General features: G+C 46.3%; 1 protein-coding gene and 1 long non-coding RNA gene across 4 annotated transcripts in view; one reads left to right on the top strand and one right to left on the bottom strand.

Moving 5' to 3' along the window:
- Positions 1-22,176, bottom strand: part of SCFD2 (sec1 family domain containing 2) — a 406,985-nt gene that overhangs the window by 99,519 nt on the left and 285,290 nt on the right. Inside the window, exon 6 of one of the 3 annotated variants that reach the window (XM_086705075.1) lies at positions 18,057-19,487. The exons of the other annotated variants lie outside the window; for them this stretch is intronic. Coding sequence (XP_086561201.1) covers positions 19,330-19,487 — 158 coding nt within the window. The 3' untranslated portion in view covers positions 18,057-19,329. Of the gene's footprint in view, positions 1-18,056; positions 19,488-22,176 lie in introns of those variants that run through there. 3 annotated transcript variants of the gene reach the window in all.
- On the top strand, positions 419-10,465 carry LOC147581994 (uncharacterized). Its single transcript, XR_015250453.1, has 2 exons — positions 419-1,164; positions 6,472-10,465. It is a non-coding gene; the product is annotated as an uncharacterized LOC147581994 (long non-coding RNA).

Here is a 22,176-nt window from a genome sequence, read left to right as displayed (position 1 = left end):
ATACAAAACCGTGGCAGTTTTCTTCTATTAAGAAATCACATCCCCCAAGGTGTCTGAAAAACTTCCTTTAGAAGATTTCAAAATGCCAGATGTAAATATTTTTGCACTAAAACAATAATTCAGGGGGCGCCTGGGTGGCTCAGTCAGTTAAGCGTCTGACTTGATTTCGGCTTAGGTCATGATCTCACAGTCATGAGATCGAGGTCCACATCAGACTCGACACTCTACGTGAAGCCTGCTGGGGATTCTCTCTCTCCTCCTCTCTCTCTCTGCCTCTCCCCTGCTTGCTGCCTCTCTCTCCCTCTCAAAATAAATAAATAAATAAATATTTTTAAAATTAAAAACATAAAACAATAATTCAGGAACACAAACATCAAATGACTTTTTTTTTTTTTTTTAGAAGACTTTATGATTTTAGAAGACCCACATATCTGATCGAAATTCTATGTCAGAGTCAGCAGAGTTAATGTTGAGTTAGGTTGAAAAACTTTCTCGGAGCTTTTGGGTGGTTAGTTGGTTAAGCATCTGACTTCAGCTCAGATCATGATCTCACAGTTCGTGAATTCGAGCCCCGCGTCAGGCTCTGCGCTGACAGCTCAGAGCCTGGAGCCTGCTTTGGATTCGGTGTCTCCCTCTTTCTCTGCCCCTTCCCTGCTCACGCTCTGTCTCTCACTCTCTCAAAAATAAATAAAAAAACATTAAAAAAAATTCTCTCCGAATATTCAACAGATGATACCCTGCAAATCCAGAGTGTTCACCCGTTCTAGAACAAAGCCCTAAACACATCTGGGAATTTCCAGTCAGACCAGAAGAACACCAGAGGGAGCGGGCTCTGGCTGGGAGTTTTAAAAATGCTGAAGCGACTGCCAAGAAATAATCTCTCCTTAGACACTGAGTGGGCAGAAGTGGTGTATGACTCCTCTCGATGCCCTGCTTTAGCTCTTGTCCCTGCCTGACATCAGGGGAGGGGCATGGGCAAGATGGCTGCCTCCCGTGGATTTGGCAGGAGTCTGGGACTGGAGGCTGAACCTAACCTCTTCCCTCCAGAGCTGACCCGTTTTGCATCCTGGAGGAGAGGTCACTTTTCCCGTCCTTCTCCTCTCCCTGGGCAATTTAGAGGGGAGAAACTGTAAAGTTCTCTTGAAGTTGCTGATCACATGTAAGGTTCGTAAACTTCTCATACCTTCCACTTTGTGTATCGAGGGGAGGACCAATGATTAGGATCTAATTGCGCCATTTGGTGGCTAATAACTTGATGGCTCCATTTCAAGCACGAGTCTGAGTCTGTGGTAAGAGTTAGTGAGTATTCTCTCAGCTCTGTTGGGCACCGGGTACTGCAGGAAACGTAAGAGTGAGCAAGTCGACGCCGCTCACGTCCAGAAGCTTAGGGTCTGGTTGTGGGGTTACACAGGCACCTGATCTAAGTTTCACAATTTCTCAACTACAAGGTGAAATTCAGTAGTAGTGGTGAGAGGTTAAGAAAAGTCTGAACCAAATGAAATTGCCAACATTTGAACATTTTAAAAATGTGTAGAATTGCAATTTCATATTACTTGGCCTAGTACTTGGTGAGAATTTAGAGCTTGAGACATAATGCTTTGTGACTTAGTTGCAAACTCACAACAGTTTGAAATGATTTTAAAATGAACAGTTGTTATCACTCCATTTCTCCCTTCACTGTATTGTGACTTGTTTTTCTAAAATACAGATGAGTGAACTCATTTTCAATGGCCCTCTCTTTCTTCACAAGTGTTTTCCTCTTCAAAACAACACTCTTCTTTGGGGCGCCTGGGTGGCTCAGTCGGTTGAGCGACCGACTTTGGCTCAGGTCATGACCTCACAGTTTGTGAGTTCGAGCCCCGCATCGGGCTCTGTGCTGATGGCTCGGAGCCCAGAGCCTGCTTCGGATTCTGTGTTTCTCTCTCTCTCTGTCCCTCCCCTTCTTGCGTTCTGTCTCTCTCTCTCAAACATAAATTTAACATTTAAACATTTATTAAAAAAATAAATAAAAAAATAAAGAGAGCTCATGGAGAAGCGAGCCATCCCATCTGAGAAGGGGAACCCATCACATCGGGGACTGGCAATCTGCCAAGTGTCATCAGAGCCTCCTGTAAATTGTAATAAGTGATAAGTTCTGCACTGAAGTGACTCCAAGCAGTAGTATTTCTGCTCGGATTTACTTACCTCCACCTTTTCATTTACTTGAATGATCCCTCATGGTTTTTATGCTGCTAACTGAGAAGGTGATGGCACGCAACTACCTGTTTTTACCAAAATGAAAAATAAGCACCACGGTGCAATCCCTGCTCATCAAACTGACCGACTGGAGTAGCTAGGACAGAAGAAACTGCAGACGGGAGTCACCGGTGATGTGGGTGTCTCCGCAGACCCCACCATCGTGCGTATAAGAGAACAAGCAGGTTGAGACATCTGCCACGAGCAGACAGTGTCACGCTGGCTCACACAGTGTCAGGAAGGTAAGGGACTTTCCTCCCCGTCACTCGTCTCCTGTCGCTCTGAACTCAAACCTTGCAAAGGGTGGAAACTGCAGTTTATCTAGGTTCTGGGAGGAGGAAGGGGAGGAGGAGGAGGAGGAGGAGAAGGAGGAGGAGGAGGAGAAACCTCCCAGGAGGGAAGAGAGAGAGCCAGTCACACATCCCTTCTTCAGCTGCAGCAGACAGACGCTGGGAGAGAGAGAATTGCCTTACTGTTCATTCAAGCTTGAAGGTGCGCCCTATTACATGGGGTTGGGTGGGCATACCAATTACTAAGTTCCGACTGTATTTTTCTTCTTTTTTTAAAAAAAAATTTTTTTAATGTTTATTTATTTTTGAGACAGAGAGAGACGGAACATGAACAGGGGAGGGGCAGAGAGAGAGGGAGACACAGAATCGGAAGCAGGCTCCAGGCTCTGAGCTGGCAGCACAGAGCCCAACGCGGGGCTGGAACTCACTGACCACGAGATCGTGACCTGAGCTGAAGTGGGTCCTTAACCAACTGAGCCACCCAGGCGCCCGAAGACTGTATTTCTCAAGGGTGACCAGAAAAGCTATGAACTCGCCCAAATATTCACCCAGGGATAGGGGAAGAACCAAACCCCTATTGAATAAAGTAACGCTGAGACACAAAATGGGTTGCTTTTTGATTGGACTTGATGAGCCACGTTTATCCAACATGCTAGTTCCAAACATAATATAGAAGGCCTGTGTGTCCTGGGGCTCTAGAAAGGACTTAAGTTCAGCCGTCAAGTCCAGGAGGGTGTGGCTGCTGCTAATTCTCAGGTTTTTTAACATCAAAACCCCAGGCTTCTATCTGTGTAACGCTGTTTTTTACAGTGTGGTTCCCACTTATCTCATTACCTTCAAGTACAAATCAAAATAACTTCTGAGGGATGCCGGGCCCCCATTTTACTAGCAGCTCATGAAGTCTATGGCGGGCTTTATTCCATTTCTGTACTTATTTCCATTTAGGCACAGTGACCCAGAGGCAGCAGAGGAATACATTTCCCTTCATCATATAATAAGTTGACGCCAGCATACTTTTCGTGTGACTATTTTCTTTCTCTTCCTCAATTTAATCTTCCACCCTACTTCCCCTACCTTTTTTGCTAATGCAATGATACTTTTTCTTAGCTATAAAGATGCATATTACTATTTTCTCTTGCATGAAAATAATAGCTAAAATTTACAAGCCATCTACTTGTTCCAAATGCTTTATATATTTTATCTCTAATAGTTATAATAACCTTGGGGGGGGGGGTGGGGAAGTAGCAGGACCCGCATTTTGTAGAAGGAGGAAATGGAATCTCGGAGAGGTCAAGTTAGTTGCTCCCTAGTTTATAAAGTCTGGGCATCAGGGAGCCCAGACTCTCACCTGAGCGTGTCCAATCCCTCGGTCCATTTGCTTCTGAAGGCTGGACAGAGTGAGCGATCACTGTAAGAATGGGCCAGGAAACTAGTTCTGCAAGGGACTTAGGGATTATTTGGATTGAATGATTATTAATTAAATAATTTTTTTTAATTTTTTTTAACGTTTTATTTATTTTTGAGACAGAGAGAGACAGAGCATGAACGGGGGAGGGGCAGAGAGAGAGGGAGACACAGAATCGGAAACAGGCTCCAGGCTCTGAGCCATCAGCCCAGAGCCTGACGCGGGGCTCGAACTCACGGACCGCAAGATCGTGACCTGGCTGAAGTCGGACGCTTAACCGACTGAGCCACCCAGGCGCCCCATAAATAATTTAAAATTACTTGGGATTATTTTGGATTAAAGTAAGCCCTTTCATCTTTTTTGGTGGAATAAAAACCACACTACCTCCCTCTATTTATCTTAAAGGATTATGATATGAGATGGATATGCCATTATTGATCAAGCATTCTAAGGATAGGCGACGGAAATCTTAGTTTTAGTATCAGTAGGACTTCTGTTTTGTCTTCATCCATACTATCATTTCCTTGATGCTTTTCTTATCATCATATCATATTATGATTTCTGTACTTGAAGTGCTATAACTTAGGAGTTCAACTCTGATAAAGACACTCTAAGTTTCCCTTGTGTGTCCATTTCAACTATAATGCAAAAAACAAAAACAAAAAGGTGTGGGAGGGGAAAAAACTGCCACGGAATGTTCACAGTAGTGACCTCAGAGAAGCTCAGTAACCTCTATCAGGCAAAACTTTTGCTCCTTTGTTTAGACAAAATAATCATAATCTAATGTATGTTTTCCATTTCTGCACTGAATTATATTCAGCCTGAGTTTCTTTTTCCATTTCTTTTATTCTGCCTTCTTCCCAACCTGCCTCATGCATTTTGTTTATTCAAACTTCATCCTTTCCTGTTGGTTGACAATGATCTCTCCTTCCCTGTATGTTCCTGTCCCCTCACCTCCCGGCACCCCCTTCCTGCCCTCTCTGCTCTCATGTGTCCAGGCCAGTTGTTCACCTCCCTGTACGTTTCCCTCCTCTGACTCTCCTCCTCTGTCTTCACTGTTAACATTCTGGCATCACCTCCCTTGCCTCCCTCCTGCGCATCCTTCATGCCTCTTTCAATGGTTCCTCATTATGCTGTATTTATAAATAGCCTCCAAGCAATCTATCATTTATCCCAATGCTCTCAGATAATCTCTTGACACAGCTCGCAGACAGTAGTTAGCTGCAGCAGGAAAATTTACCATGCTCATTTATTATCCTCTTAGAAGGAGTGCTGAAGCAGGGGTCACAACTGAAAGAAACATCTTACCTATTCAGCAGCTCCTGAAAAAGGAACTGGCAACAGTTAATAAGAGAGCTGTCTTCTTATGTCTAAGAATGACCACAAATATGTTCAAGAGACAAAAAAAAAAAAAAAAAAGAGACAAAGCCACTGCTAAAATACACAAGGCACTGAATGATAGTGACCCCTGTAAGCCCAGTGTGTTGTGTTAGCCCCGTGTTACCTTCGCAATCAATAACGACTTACTCTTGTGCACCTACAAGGTGCCAGCCTCGTTTTAGTGACTTAAAGTGAACTAATTCAGGGCTCTTCATGCAGTTGTGAGGTTTGTGCACTGCCTTAGGGGTCCGGCAGAGGGGTGAGCTGAGGCTGCTTGTCAAACCATAGGTGGAGACTCTCATTGTTCCATTTTTCAGATGAAGAAAATGAGGCTCAGATGAGTTAAGCAACTTGCCCAAGTGGAAGAACCATGTAAATTTGACAAACATGTAATCTACCACTTGAAGACTATTCCTTTACTAAACTGTTAGCAAACTGAGGGCAGGTGCTGTGTCTACCTTGCTTATCCTTGGAGAAGTACCCTTTTGAGAATGAATGAAAACATAGAGGGTGCAAATCATGAAGCACCCAAAGGATTGGTTTTTCCAACAAAGGAGACATACAGGGATCTAGAAGAAAAAGCCCACTGTTTTAATTCTTAAGCGTTATTTCTTCCTTCACTTCCATCAGAACAGGGCTGAGGTGGTGGCCAGAGTGTGTTAGAGCCTGGGCACACACACCTGACATTGTGGGGCAGACGTGTGTGTGGGGAAGCAATGCAAGGCAGGCCCCTGGTGTGCAGAATCGGGACATCATACTGATTAGGGTAGAGAATGGGCTGGAGGAAGGAGGGAGGTTCAGTAAGGAGTGTTAGGGGGTATCTTGGGAGGACCGAGTTGATCTGGCCTGCTTGTTTATAGGCAACACTGGGGGTTCAGGAGGTTGACGGCTGATGTCCAGCGTGCATGGGAGATGTAAGTTAATAACAATGGCAACCATGCATTAAATACTTCTGTGTCAGGCAGGTCCTGAGTGTTATAGACTTGTCTCATTTCATCCTTACCAAACCTCTGGGGTTGGTCCTATGATCCCTCCCATTTCAAAGGAAGCAAACTGAAGCGAAGTGAGTTGTCAGGGTTTTAAGGATAGTAAAAGGCAGACTCTAGATTCAGTCCCAGATCTGCTGATTCCAAAATTCACATGCTTGCCCTTCTACCTTAGGAGGAGAGATTGCAGCTCAAGGGAAGATCCTTGGGAATCAGGGTTCAGAGGGAGAAGAAGAGAACTAGGGAGAAGATGGAAGCCTTCCAAGCCTGCAGGGTGAGGACATTCACACCGGTTTTTGAGGAAGAGCTCAGCTTGGGCGAATAACACTGGCACGGAGACAGAACTTTGGTTGAGGTCGGGCAAAAGGACTTGATCGTGGGAGACAGATTGAGAGCCTGCTAACCACCGCCCCACATCAGAACAGAACCGGCCTCAAGGTGACTTTGCAATGCTCCACCCAACTGCCCTGTGAAGGAAGCACCTTTAATTCTCTCTGGTTCCAGAGCCTGGGGTGGTGTTGTAGCTGTGGAAATGCGCGTCTTGTGCAGGCAGGACATTTAATGCTGGCATTAAGATGTTGAGTTCAGATTGTTCTATCTGCCAATACGTGACCCGGAGCTATCTTAAATCCTTTTGGAATGAGGTAGGGTACACACTCAAAAAATGTACGTCTGTACAAGTGGATACATTTCTCCAAGCAGCCTTAACAAATGTGTGTGTGTTTTTTCTTTAATCAGATCTTTTATTTACATATTGCAACTAAATCATCAAAAGACTTTCAGTGGCTTGCTGGGATGCACGTCTGAAAGCAGCTCGATGCTTTGGCTTTATGTATGTTTATCGGCTCTGTGTAATTTTTTACATATGCTGTCTCTCTCCTCGAAATGACTGCTTCAAGAAAACTGAAAGAACAGTGACAGTGGCGAGGGGCTGGAACATACGGGTTGTTTGGTGGAAACAAAATGCCATTTTTTTTTTTAAAGTTTATTTATTTTTGAGACAGAGAGAGACAGAGCATGAACGGGGGAGGGTCAGAGAGAGAGGAAGACACAGAATCTGAAACAGGCTCCAGGCTCTGAGCTGTCGGCACAGAGCCCGATGCGGGGCTCGAACTCACGGACCACAAGATCATGACCTGAGCCGAAGTCGGACGCTTAACCAACTGAGCCACCCAGGTGCCCCAACAAAACGCCATTTTTAACGAAGACGGGTACCTTCCCCCCCCACCCCCCCAACGCTGAAATTATTCACGGGCTGCTTTGTACCTGACAGAAAAAGAGCTGTACTCTCAGAAAAGGAGCTGGGGACAGAAGGAAGCATGGAAAACACGTGGGCTTGTCAAAAAAGATGAGTAGTGGCCCAACGTGGGTCTGCTGGGAGTGCCACAGTGAAGGAGCTGGGGTAGAGACGTGCCTGTCTGGCACCCCCGTCCGTCCCCCTGTCCCAAGGCTGGCCTGGCCTGGGACAGCTGGGTTTGGCACCCTCAGGCGGGTGACTGCCCTGAACGGTTGGGAGGGAGGCGACAAGAACCGCAAGGGCCGCGGATCACAGCAGGATGTACCAGAGAGCCCAGGTGTTCTGGGCACACTGTGGGTGGACTGTGTCCAGACTCCGAGAATGCCGACTTTTCCTTCACATCGCCTTGCTACTTTACTGCTCCGCAAAGCCCCAGCATTTTGCCATTATCTTACACTGCCTTTGGCCGCCCTGAAATGATGGAGGGGACGTGGAGAGAACAGGGGACTTGGAGCCAGAGAACTGGGTTCTACATCTGGCTCTGCTAGTACTGCCCTCGGACGAGGTGATTAAACTCTCCGGCAACAGCGTCTTTATCCGTCAAAGGTAGAGGCTGGGCCGCAAGGCCCCGTGTTCAGTGAGGAACTTAAGAGATGATGTGGCCTACGGACACAGGGGCGGGTCTGGAGAGCCGGGTAGGCACGCATCAGCCGTGGGAACCTCAGGTGGTGGGAACCGTGCGCTGTCTCCCCCGCTCGCCCCTCCTCCACCCCAGGGTCCTCATTCACGTGCTGCTGCCCGGTTCCATCCCTGTCTGCCTGCAAGCTTCCGCAGAGCCCGGGAAGTTGACGTCCTCTCTGCCCTCACTGTTGACAATGCAAAGGCATTCCCCTCATCAGTGCTAGCAAAGAATGAGAGATGCCGCATAATATCAGGAAGCATATTTATCGCTGTCGTCGACGTTGTAAAAAACTTTCCAAAGGTCCACTGTGTTAATGATCCCACCCACATCTGTTGCTGGAGAAGAAGTTAACGTACTCCCCAATGACCACCTATTGTAAGAGAGGAAGCAAACTGATGCCACAGAGTGACTACTGTGTTTGCTGGGTCTCCTTTCTAGATGCTGTTGGAGCAGCGCGTGATTGGCATGATGCCTGATCTCAGTAAAATGGGGAGAGAAATAAAGTTCATCAATAATCCCAGAACCTTTCTTCTCCTTCAGCCTTTCCCAAGAAACCTTTGTGGAAAAGGGCTAAGCACTGCCCGCGTTGAGGGACTGACCCCTCTCTTGACTCAGTCTCCAAGGAAGGGGTGAGGAGAGCGTGCCAGAGGGGAGAGGTGGGGGAGGCCCGTGTTGGACAAACTCAAAGCCTGAAGTAGAGAGGGCAGACAGAAGTGGATGACCGCGGGAGTCCCTGTGCATTCCACTGCTGACTCGTCTCCCACACGTACCGCCGGAGGTCACCCCACCCCCATGCTTGAGGGCTCAGCAGCCAGGACAGTGGATGTCCCTGTGGATGGCTGTAGAGACTTAGCTGGGGTCTCTCTCCACCCCAGATCTGGCCAAAGTGGCGCTCTGATCCTATTTAGCCACCGCTCTGTGACTACGTGACATTAAACAGAAGACTGAGGTCTGCCTTTAGAGCCACTTTGTTCCCCAGTCTCTGGTTAAAAGACATTAAGTCTCAAATAAAAGTCGCTCCGGACTGCGGAAGGGCTTGTTCACACATTCACAGCTCTGAGTCAGACCAGGCTTATTACTTGAATTTTTAAATGCCAAAGAGACAGAGGGGCCCACAGGGTCGCGCTGGCATTCCAAGTCTCTTTGGCCATTAGGACCCGCTGTCTCCTGGAGCTGGAACAAAAAGATCTTGGAGACCTGGTGCCCGGATGATCACAGAGCAACGATAAAAGCCCCCCAGCTGGAGCCTCCTTCCCGTTTCCTGTGCGGCCCATACTGGAAACACATTGGAGCTATTTTCCCTTTTAAAGACGCTGTTTTACGTTTCGTCTTTCAAGATGTCCTTGTTTCTGCATCACAGCATCTTCGCATACCAACTCGATGTGTTTTATGTTCATCTGGAGAGAGCTCTCCTCCCTTCCCCTTCTAAGGAGTAAAAGGGGAGATGCGGGCTCAGGGGATAAAGCAGCTTCAGGAGTGCATGGGGTTTGGGGAGAACAGAATGAAACTCTGGCTAATTTGGCCCATCCCATCTCAGAAAACCAGAACCCTATGAATTATTTACGATTCTCCTGACCCCACAGAAATGCAGATTGTGGTTCTTGCCAAGGACAAATTAGGCTTGTCTGCATCTGTTACTGTTCTCAATCAAGCGACTGCCTCCTGTGAGGAAGGAGAGAGGTCAGCAGCCAGGACAAAGGATCAGTCCAAGAGAAGGGGGAGATAAGGCTGCATTCCAGAGCTTCTACTGGAAAAGCTGCTCATTGGAAGCACAATCAGATCTTTTTTCAAAATCCAGAACAAGCACCGGGTTGCATTTGTGTGTCTAAAAAAATCAGAATAGCAGTGCCATTGGGGACCTTTCAAATGTTTAACTTTTATCTTGCTTCGGGGGGTATGCATAACTTCAGGGCAAGTATTGACTAGTTTTGGCTCAGGGGACCGTGACCTTCTTTCCCCAAAGCGAGGACCTCTCTATGCTGCAGCACTGGAGACTGTTAGGATTGTATCCCTCTGAGCCGGCTCTGCAACTTTTCCCTGTACCCTTGCCTGTACATAGCAGGTTGTTATCGTTGGCTCCAAATGAGCTTTGGAAGAGAGCTCCAGGCTCCCCTCCTCCCACTCGACCCCCAAGACAGGGGCCCCCTGGAGTGGGATCAAGGAATAAAAGAGCTTTGGGAGAACACGGGTGGGCCCTGGTGGTAGGGGCATTTGGAACTTTCCACGGCAGGAATAAAAAGACAAAAAGCCTTTTGTGGTATGTTCTCTGGTCTTTCCCAGGAGCAGGTGTGGAGAGAAGCCTCCTGCTTACGTGGGGCCCACTCTGGAGCAGAACCAGGAGGAGGAGGGGGTCTGGAGGAGACCATGCATGCGAGTGCCCTGTAGCCTTCAGAGAAAGGCTGTCTGACGTCCCTGCCATCACTTTTTCAATTTTCTACGTGCTAAAACGTAGAAAAGGCCAAGCCCAGCGTTTTGGCCTGGGGAAAAGAGGCCCCTTTCTTGGGAAATAGGCCTTAAGCAGAAAGAGACTCAGAGAGATTCCTGTATGGTGTAACTGAGTCACCAGTGTAGATGGTCAGATAAGAAATTGCGGCCAAAGCCCAACTATTTCGGGAAGAGAATGCCTTTGCCTACAGGATCTCCTAAGCCTCGATCCCTGGCAGCTCTTGGATTCTGAGATCTTGGATGCTGGTAAATTCTCTTGTCAAGAGAGACACAATTAAAGGTTCAGATGATATCTTGGTCTGCTAATGAAGAACAATAGTAAATAATGTTATTTTCCCTATATTCTTCCTTATTAGACGATCTAATCCTTTCAAACACTCGGTAGAACATTGGTATAAATCCAAGGGACTTTTGAGTGGGTGAAACTCAGTTTCTTCATTTTGGAGATAAATGAGTTTAGGATCCAGAGAGATTATCTAACCAGGTCACATTGTTAGTTAGTAGTGAAAATGAGACTAATGTGCAAAGAAACCTATGGTTATTAGCAAGGGCTGGGGTCATCAACAAGCATTTGACACCGAAGAGGTAAAGTCTTAGCAATCATTCATCAGATATTTAGCCAGGGCCTCCTACGTACCAGGCACTGTGGGGCTGCAGTGCCGAGTTAGACAGACATGGCCTCTGACCTCCCAAGAGATGTTACCAAACAACGGGAAATGGCAGCAAGGCTCGCTGTATTTCCAGAAGGAATCAATTTATCTGCAGGGTGTCCCTCTGAGCACTTCACGTCACAAGAAAGTTGTAGCCACTGGGCTGAGGTCACACTCAGCTATTGGAGTCTCCAAGTGGTAAGAGATTAAATCCCTCTTGTTCATTCTCAAATGTGCAGTCTCGTATTCATGAAGAAGGAAGAGGAGTATTAATTTCAGAAGAGCTAACTCGGCTTTCCTGGTGCCTACCACTCCATCTTCAGCCAAGGGAATAACCGTAGATGAGAGCCACCCTTCTCCATCAACAGGAATTCCTTTCTGGAGGGATCCCACAAAAAGAAGACAGATGCTCGGCCATCACTGACATGGACAGGGTCACAAATGTGCCATGCATTTTGACTCTGCAATAGCTGAAAATGTACATGTTTTAAAATTCTATTTGAAATGTCTTTGAATAATAGTAGCGGTAATAATAATAAAAAGAATCATAATGATATACAATGTGATTAAAGACTGTTTGGCCTAATAAGCACATTCTGGGCATCATAACCCCTTCCAACTGTCCCTGAGTCATAGGGCTGGAGAAAAGATGTCCAGAAGACAAATCCTCATCTGGGCCAAAAAGTACCTTACCCTCTTCTGTAAATCCAACCATGATTATGCTTCCTACAGTTTCCCTCTGAAATTTAATTTGAATGGAAACTGGAATTAACAATAAAGGAATAATAATCAGGAATTGATTTCTAAAGAATTGAATGACTGGGGTGCCTGGGTGGCTCAGTCAGTTGAGCACCTGACTCTCTCTCTCCCTTTCTCTCTACCTCTCCCCCATGCTTGTGCACACTCTCTCTCTCTCAAAAATAAATAAAAATAAACTTAAACAAATGTTTTAAATAAATAATTGAATTATTATTACTTTCAAGAACATTAGATGACCGTTCCAAGTTGACAAGAATGTTGGCAAGCAAAATCCATGGGGACTGGCTGAGTTGACAAGGACTACATAGAGTTAGCATCTCAGTCACCTGTGCCCTAAGACTCTGTTTACACTGTTTGAATCCCTTATTTCAGAGAATGAAGGAAAATTCAGTCCACTATTAATATGAATTTCCACAGTTTCAAAATTACTAGATTATGGATTAACTCATTTATATTCTATTTAATAATTCTCATTAGGTTGCAGGATAGTTCCATTCTCCCTGTCAGAGGCACAGCATTAATAAAAGGGCTGGGTCGGGGGAGGTAGCACCAATCTGAAGGAATTGTGGGAGGTCTATTCATGAGATGGGGCCGTTATTTTTCTTTGCTTTGGTTTCTACCTTGACGAAGTATTTGTAAAAACAAATAGGACAAAGACTTATATTTCGTGTTCAACATAGCTGACTTCATACACAGATATGTCTCACGGTCACATTTTCGTCTCTGGATCCTGGAAGCAGGGGAACATCATGTTTTCATGTGGAAGAGGCCATTTCCCCCACTAACCAACCCCCCCACACACCGCCCCCATGTACTGTAACATTTGTGCTCTGTTCCTATTCAAAGGGAAGGTGGGAAGCCTCAAGGTAAACTCTGGGTGCCTTATGGAAGCCTTTCATGAGCTTCCCCTTGGTTACACACTCAGCTTTACCACTCACTTCTCACTAACCCACATTCAAATTGTGGCCAGCTCTGAACTTTCTCCCCTCAGAGGGTCTTTGCCATGCTATTTCCACTACCCAGAACATTCTTTTCTTTATCCTCTACATCTGGCTAACTCCTACTTACCCGCTGAGTTCAGTTCTTTTTTAAGTTTATTTTTATTTTATTTTGAGAGAGAGACAGAGAGTAAGCAGGGGAGGGGCACAGAGAGAGGGAGATATAAAGTATCCAAAGCAGGTTCTTTGCTGTCAGTGCAGCGCCTGATCTGGGGATCAAACTCACGAACTGTGAGATCATGACCTGAGCCAAAGTCAAATCAGACACTTAACTGACGGAGCCATCCAGGCAACCGCCCCCGCCCCCACCCTGCCCCTGGTCAAGTTCAGTTTTGATGTCACTTCTTCCAGGAAGCCTTCCATGGACCCCAGGTCTCATTAAGTTCTGAATACAGCTGAACCCACTGGAAAGATCTTAACCAGAGTTTGCACCAACTGTTCCCACAGACATTGTGCTCAACAAGTACACTGTTAACTAATACTGTGCCACCTACACCACCGGTCACTGATTTTGACTCACTCTGTGGCCCCAAGAGGTGCCAGGGCTGTGTGGGAAACCACGCACCTTCTCTTGAGAGGAGAAGTGACGTTCTGAAGTGCATGGAAGCCAACACAAAGTAGAAAGGGTTTTTAGTTTTTAAAGGTTGGCAAACTCAGATGCCAGGGAAATTCAAGAGCCTTCTTTTCTCTCTGCAAAGCAAGTCACGCGTTGTGTAATAATCTGGTTGAGAGTAAGTAGCTGGTTTCCATGTTTTTGTTTGTTCCCCTCATTCCAGGTGTGAGGCTAGAGTCCCCTCATCTCTCATACACGGCTCTCATCTGTGTGAAGCCTATGCTGGGGCCTTTGGCAGAAATCTTATGGTGGCCCTGGCATGTGGATAATAAACAGGAACACTAAAGTTATACTTCAGGAGTTTTTGCCTCTACACCTCTCACACGTATTGCAAAAGAAAAATTTATTTTACAAAAGCCATCAGAAATACAAATGAATCCTCTTGATTTGTCTTATTGCCATCTAACACTGGAAGAGTCTCTGTGTCATGTTCTGGTCCATTTGACCTTCGGCACTCTGCTTCTATAATTCTTGAGTCCACTAAGCTTTTCTGGAATCACCTGAAAGGCCACCTGCTGATGGTCAGCATGACTCAGTCAAGTCACCGCAGATAGTCTAGAAGGGTGTCGGAGATGAATTCCTCAATGCCCTCTCTGGTCCCTGCTGGGCTGTTCCCTCACAGCAGTCCCTGAACTTCCAGAACACTACATACCCTCCTTTGACCAGCGTGTCACAAATGGTCTCTTTACCTGTGTGTTCCACACAAGGGACTGCATTTTTCAAATCTCTGCCCTTCTTTCAGCATCAAAACCCCAGCACAGTGCTTGAGGCACAGCACAGCCTCCGTGAATGCTGGGGAGGTGGGGCCTCCGAATGCAAGTGCTTTCACGGGGTGCCCCCTGTGAACCCCGTGTGAGGACAGCACAGGGTGGGAAAGGCCAGAGGAGGTCCATACCTGCAAGGCTTATTAAGTAGTCAGGTGATAAATACTCGAGTTCTACCAGGGGTCACAACAAGATTTTGCCTCCACTATTTACACAAAATTGAAAGATTTCACATACAAATAGGGATTTCCATCTTCTTCTAAGAAGTTAGATCTTGTTATCATTGGGCCCAATTCTAGCTTGGCAACAATCAGCTGGAGCCGGGCAGCAGTCACCCCTTTGAGATGGCATACAGTCCCCAACCACCCACCTTTTGTGTTCATACTACCTGTGCGGTCCCTGAGGCATCTGAGTGTGCCCTTTTCTACTGGAGGACAGGTTAGGGGCCCAGCTGGATTGTGCACAGAGGGGCCGGGAGAACTGAAAGCCGAAACCTGAGTCCTGAAGTTCCCAGATATAATACTGAGCATCACCACACCTGGAATTCTGGCCTATCTTCCAGGCCAACCTGGTCCTGGCCTCCTGCATCCTTTGAGCAGCATTGGTAGAATGATGCCAGCAGAGAGAAGGAAGGGTCCCCTCAAGGGAACGGCAACTAGTTATTATAGGACTGTTTTACTAACATAGTATATTAACATAGTAACTACTCAACATAACTTTGTTGAATGATAAATATCTCCTTGCGCTAAAATAGATAAAATATGCACGTTGCATCACATTCTTGACTTTCTTACATTGGATAGATGCTTTTACATTGAGGCAATATCTCTAATATTTAATAAAAATCACACACAGGGTAAAAGAGAAGAATTCGAGGTCCTATTCCAGAAGAGGTAATGCTTCTCTTTGGAGATGTGTGGCTGAGGCACTAAAAGCCAAAGTGGACAAATTCTAAAAAGAAAGGTTCCACTTTTACCAAGGCCCTGAGAATCCAATCAGGCCCTTCCTCTTATTTAAGCCTTCAGCAGCTCTATACTGCTTCCAGAATAAAGCCCTTGATTTGACACATAAGGCCTTTTGTGAGCCACACCTCCTGTCACACGCACGCACACACACACACACACACACACACACACACACACACACACACATATGAAAACCACACCACTACTTAGCAACTTGCAGCGCCCTGAATGTGCCATGTGTTCCAACACCCTGTCTGCCTGGAAAACTCAGTCACCAAGACTCCACCCCCCCCGGGGAGAACATCACTGACTTCGAGGGCAGGGCTTTAGGGCGCTTTGTTGATCTCTTGTTCTGGCCTTTGAGCCCCTGTGGACAGGGCCGTGCTCTCATCTTAAACTCCACACCGCTCAGCACCCTGCTTTAGGCCATACAGGGAATGTCATACGTATTTATTGCATGAATAAACTTTGTTGTTTTAAAAAAAATTTTTTTTTTAATATTTATTTATTTTTGAGAGACAGAGACAGAGTGTGAGCGAGGGAGGGGCAGAGAGAGAGAGGGAGACACAGAATCCCAAACAGGCTCCAGGCTCTGAGCTGTCAGCACAGAGCCTGATGCGGGGTTTGAACTCACGAACTGTGTGATCATGACCTGAACTGAAGTCGGACACTTAACTGACTGAGCCACCCAGGTGCCCCTGTATGAATACACTTTGCAAAGTCATTAAGGTTCTAAAAAGGGAAAAGGGAAATATGAAAATAATTCTCCATCCCAAGATGAAGATAACCCACCTCTTTACTTCCCGTGCCTGCAAATGGACTGTAACTCCTAAGCTGCCTTTCAATGCGAACACGGAAGTTGTCCAATAACCTCGTCTGTATCAGTTATAAATATTTTTTAAAGAAACATCTGCAGGTGATCTACACTACAATTGCACATTCGGAGTAACTACAGTATCGTGTCACAAAGATATGCCATACGAGAGATTATATAGTGCACAGCTACACTCCCAGCCCCCTCAGTTGACAGATGAGGAAAATGAAGCCTAAAGAGCTTTCCTAGTGCACACAGCTAACTGATGGCAGAACTGAGACTAGAACTGAGCCTGTCCAGCATTCATCTGAAAGGGTCTAGAATTCTTCATTAAATCTCAGATGTTGCCGTAAATGCTATGACATTGGCTGCCTTCACTATAAAATTAAAAAAAAAAAAAACCAAAAACCGAAAAAAAAAAAACAAACCCACAAAACACTAGCATTTTTGTTACTCCTCAAATATAATCTTGCAAGATAGTAATCAAAACTAACTGCAGTTGTGTGGTACGGTGTGGCTTCCTCAAGGACTAAGTTTGCTGAAGGGCTGTTTGGTGTTCATGCTGTTTTGAGGGGGGGGGAGGGACAACATGGTAGCCGTGGAGAGCCATAGATAAGCTCCCTCGCAGGGCTGTCCTACAGTGATCATTTATGTGAGTCAATTGTTGCCCGTCCTACCAGGACAACAAAGACAGTGCACAGTGGAATAGAAATTAACCCTAATTACTTACTTTCCAGCCTTTTACTGACTGGTTTTCCATTGTTTCATTCCTCTTTCTCTGTTTGTTTGGCTTAATTACATGGTTTGCTTGATTTGCAGTGGAGAAAAAAAGAAGACTTGACTTTTATTTACTTGTGAATGGGGTTTCCACTATGCTGCACTCAGACGAGGCTTACCTTTATTATAATAATTAAACCAGTTTTCCAGATGAAGGGTAAACTATTTAGCTTATTATCTTAGTAATTTAATCTTTTAATAGTGGAAAATGTACATAGGAGAATCCAAAAGGGTGAAGTGTAATTAAAACTCGAGCACCCCAAATTGGCTTTACATTCATACTAGTGATATGTTAAGGAATGTGTGTATGTAGGTATGTCCTTAGAGGGAAGAGAGAGCTAACAGTTTCTGAACACCAAGCGTTGTGCTAGGTACTTACAGACAACATCTCACTTAATCTTCACAGCAAATTTACGAGAAATGCATTGTTACCGCCATTTTACGGATGAGGAAACCGAAGGTCTAAGAGTGTTATAAGTGGCCCACGTTCACACAGGCAGTCCGTCGTACAGCTAACTTTTGAATCTAAGGGGTCTAACTCTGAAGTCAGCGCTCTTTCTGCCATAGGCTGTTGCGGTCAATGGGACCGCTGAATGATCGGCCGACCAGTCTGGCTGCCAGGAAGGGAAGGAGAGGAAGAGGAAGAGGAAGGCCATAATGCTGCGGTGCCACAAAGGTAGCTTCTGAGCAGGGAGAGGCCCCCAGGGAGGCCGTGCTATCACCTTCCTCCTTTCTCTCCATAAAGGTTTAATTGGTATGTGGCTGGGGGTCCAAGTCGCAGGGAGCCAAAGGTGAGGACAGGCCAGAAGAGTCAGATTTGCCTGCTGGCTTAGAAGGTCTGGAGGGGATACGACAGCGAGGCACCAACACCGCTTGTCAGACAGAGCACACGCTTACGCCGTTTTCTCCTGTTAACAGCAATAACCACTACGGTGACTAGTATTCCCATCATTGCCACCCTTCCATTGTTTCAGCATCTGGTTCAATTGAATTTACATTTCTTTTTTTTTTTTTAATGTCTTTATTTATTTTTGAGAGACAGAGAGAGAGAGAGAGAACAAGAGTGAGCACATGAGCGGGGGAGGGACAGAGAGAGAGGGAGACACAGAATCTGAAGCAGGCATCAGGCTCTGAGCTGTCGGCACAGAGCCCGACGTGGGGCTCAAACTTGTGAATTGTGAGATCATGACCTGAGCTGAAGTCGGACGCTCAACCGACTGAGCCACCTAAGCGCCCCTATACTTACATTTCTTGAGCACCTCCAGTGGCCTTGATACGGTTCTAGACCGTAGGTTTAAGGGTACAGGCAACGAAAAGACAATCCCTGCCTTCTGGACTTCAAGATCTGTAGACAAATAGGTCCCTACTATATCTTGAGCTCTGTGAGGACAGAGACCTTATCTCTTTCCCTCTCTCCGCCCATTCCCCTCTCCCTTCCCTCCTTCCTTAATACCAAATGCCAGGCACTGTTTTGGGTGCTGGGAGCACAGTGATAAACAGAAGGGCTTTGTTTTTACGGGGCTATGATCTTGAGCCACGTTGTCCAATAGAGTAGTCGCTAGTCACACCTAACTATTTCGATGTGAATTTAAATGAACAAGATCACACATTTGGTTGCTCAGTGGTACTAGCCACACAGCAGGTGCTCAATAGCCACATGTGCCTAGTGACTACCACAGCGGATAGTGCAGATACAGAACACTTCCATCACCACTGAAAGTTCTATCAGATAACACTGTTCTCAAATCCCATTTGTAGTTAGATCTTTAGGATCTAGCACCGTGCCTGGCATATAATAGGTACTACTAAGTAGTCGTTAAATGTCAAAGTCGTGCAATAGGCACAGAGATGAAGGCACGAGCCAGTAGAGAAAGAGCAGAGAGGAGGAATTATTTTACACAGTAGGATGGGGTCAAGGAACACCTTCCCCGAGGAGAGAGGAATCAGTGACAGGATTTGAAAGACATTAAAGGTTCTGATATATGTTTGGTCAACGAAGGCAGCTTGCTACAGTTCTAATGGGAGAGTGGCAGAGCATTCCTTTCAAAGTCAAATGCCAACTTTAATGGTAGCACCGGTCAGCTGCTTCTTGGACGGGGAAGGCTGAAACGTGGGGGAAGAGAGAGGGGGCACAAAAACAGCCTTCAAACTCCTGACGAATTCTCATTAGGAGGAAGTAAACAGAATGCATGCCCTCTTTATTTTAGGAAGTAAACATTTTGCAGTAAAGGCCTGAAATAGTCCTCGTTCGTAACTATTACCATGCTCTTCAAAATGAGTGTTCTGTGAAGCCTCCCTTTTAATCAGCAAATATGCTAGTCAGAGCCTTCTATAAAAAGAAGCAGTACTTAGGTGTCCATCCCTTAGCCACGAAAGGAAACTGAATAACAACATACACACGGTATGTGGTCAGTGATGGAGACCTCTGGGGTCTGGTTCGGGCTCGCTCTGGTCTGGGGCTGGCCAATCCAGTGGGGATCTCAGCTCCTTGAGAACCAGAAGATTGGAGAGTGTGGAAAGAGACGTAAACAAGGGCTGTGCGGAGGCCAGGTCAGGCCGACTTCAATTACCAACGTCTGCTTACAGGGAAGCATCAGGGCAAACCTGGTTACATCTTACTTAAAGGTGACTTGGTGGCTGGTCAGGGCCCCACTGTCACTGTCATCCAAGCAAGCCCCACAACTAACACTTAAGATAGATCTTATTACATGCCAGGCACTGTTGAATTCGCTGGATTCTTACAGCAGCCCTACAAGATGGGTACCATGATGATTCCTTTTGACAGATGAAGGAACTAAGGCACAAGGGAGGGTATATAACTCGCCCAAGGTCACACAACTAACTAGTAAGTGGTAGAGCTGGCAGTGAGCACTGGTCTTATGCCAAGTGTGGTTGGAGGCAGAAGGGCCATAGAGGGGGCAGGAGGTGGGAAGGTTCAACCCTAGCTTAAACTTTTGGGGGCATCACAGAAACTTCTCAAGGTGACCTTCCTGACACCCTGACACAGCCCTGGAAGTGAGAAGGGTGGAGAGTCAGGAACACTGCTCACTGTTGGGCACATTTTCAGGGTTTAAGTTTTTTTTTTTTTTTTTTTTTTTTTTTCCTGAAAGCTCCCTGCTCTTGGGAGATGGGGATTTCTACTCTTAACTTTTGCTATGACTCCCCTCCCCAAATCCATAGAGGCCGATGCAAGAGACGTTGAAGAGATCTTCAAATTCTGTACTTTTCCATGAAACCCCAAGGGGAGGGAACAAGCGTGACCCACCACAGTGGACCTCTGCTGATGGGAAAGTCCCTGGCTTGCCTGCCCAAGGTCAGGCACCTGACCCCGCTCGGCAAGTACTAAGAGCCCCAAGTCTTGGCCAACTCTGGGCCCCCAACCACCAACAGTGTTTCTTGCTCATGAGGAAGGGTTTGTGAGGCCCCCTCTCCTCGGGCATTACACCAAAGAGACGTCTGCAAACTCAGCACGTATGTCCATTATACCATGATAAATGCACCAGCCCCCTGTCTTAGGAAAGATGACTCATTTTCTTAAATTGGCATCTATTTCTTGAGATCCTTTGGTCCCATAAGGACAGGTGAAACTATAATGACAGGTAAGAAGAAAACTTGTGATCAGAGACAAGTTTCAATGTGCTGCTCTGGATAGAGCAGCACATTGAAAAAGATAAGATATGCTCTTAACACGACCGAAGCAAGCTTCGTAGCTGTGTTTTACAGCAACATCCAGACTCCACTGAAACCTTCCAGATCTTGTGTGCATTCACAAACGTAAAAAGCATCACCCTGCCCGGGGTCTTCTGCTGCACAGTCACAGTGGCACCTGCCTTTGAGCAGGTACTTCTGTACGTCACACATCCACCATTTGCTCCAGGAGGAAAGAGGAAGGGAGAGGGGCCCAGAGGTCTGTGTGCTTCTGAGAAAGCCTTTCCCTTCCCCCATACCCACCTCTCCTTCAGCGCGTACAGCCTCGCCACAACACTCTGCCTCGGAGAGCATCAGGACAAGGCCAACATGCCCTGCACTCCTTTTCACACCTGTCACCCAAGGTCACTCCTGATCACTCCTGCTCTCAAGATGGCTCTGCACATCCCTTCTCGGCCTCCAGTTCCCCCTGCCCAATTTCCAAATCTCTGTGCCTTCTGGAACTCATGCCCATCGGCACTAAGATCCCCTATGTTCTCACCTTCTTCGAGACCTCCCTGTACCTTCTTGCTCTCCCCTCCCCGACAGCTCTCGCAAGTAGTGGCTATCTTCTCTGCCACAAACTTCAAGCCACTGGGGCCGGAGGTGAAGCTGATATTCTTCAGTCAGTAGTAGTAGCAATATTGACATCAGCAGCTATGTTGTAGGAATACGAGAGATTTTACTTGGTAGGCTTTATAGGCAAACTGTTTTAAGGGATTAAACCCAATCCAAGTGCAAGGATGCCCGCCATGTCCTTGCTGAATCACCTTGCTTAGCTAACTTGGTGAACTTGAGCACATTGTTTTCTCCAAACTCACAGATTTTCTTTTTTTAATCAGGTACGACCTAGTCTGTGCTAGGTGTTATGAGAAGCCTGAAATACTGATGCTACCCTCCTCAAACCTTATCTACCTGGGGAAACCGGAGTTTGTGTGGGATAAAGACTCAGGGCATGTGAGTAGTTTCCAAAAGGCCACACACAAAAATCACTCTCGTGCAGATGCCTGGAAGGAGCATGAAGGCAGGACCAGGATGGGTGGAGACTCTCAAAAGCTGGAGAGCACCCCCATAGCTGAACAGGGCAGCTTCCACTTACCTCTGGCCCAGTGTTGCAATGGCCTACGGGTCCTAATAGTCAGACAGTCCATTTTCTCAAGAGATATTAGAAATGCACATTGTAAAGTGGAATCTGAATTTTAAATAAGTGATAATTCAAAACATTTAAAAACACTTTGAGAGGTGGCTTAGTGTAGTGTTAAGAGCATGGATTCTGGAGCTAAACTGCCTAGGTTCAAATCCTAGTTCCAGAACTCACTATGGGTTCTGGGCACACTAGTGAACTTTTCTGTGTCAGCATCTGCACTTATAAAATGGAGATAATAATAGTACCCACCTCCTAACTCTGTAACCTGCTTGAGATGTCTGGAAGCACTCTATAAAAGTTTGATAACTGGCCAACAGTAGCCAGCCTTCTTGCACACCCATG

The sequence above is a fragment of the Puma concolor genome, chromosome B1 (genome assembly GCF_028749965.1).
Source record: "Puma concolor isolate L17-30 chromosome B1, mPumCon1.1.hap2, whole genome shotgun sequence".
In the NCBI taxonomy this organism is placed as follows: Eukaryota; Metazoa; Chordata; class Mammalia; order Carnivora; family Felidae; genus Puma; species Puma concolor.
Note: the sequence above shows the minus strand (reverse complement) of the source record. Positions and strands in the feature narration are given on the sequence as shown.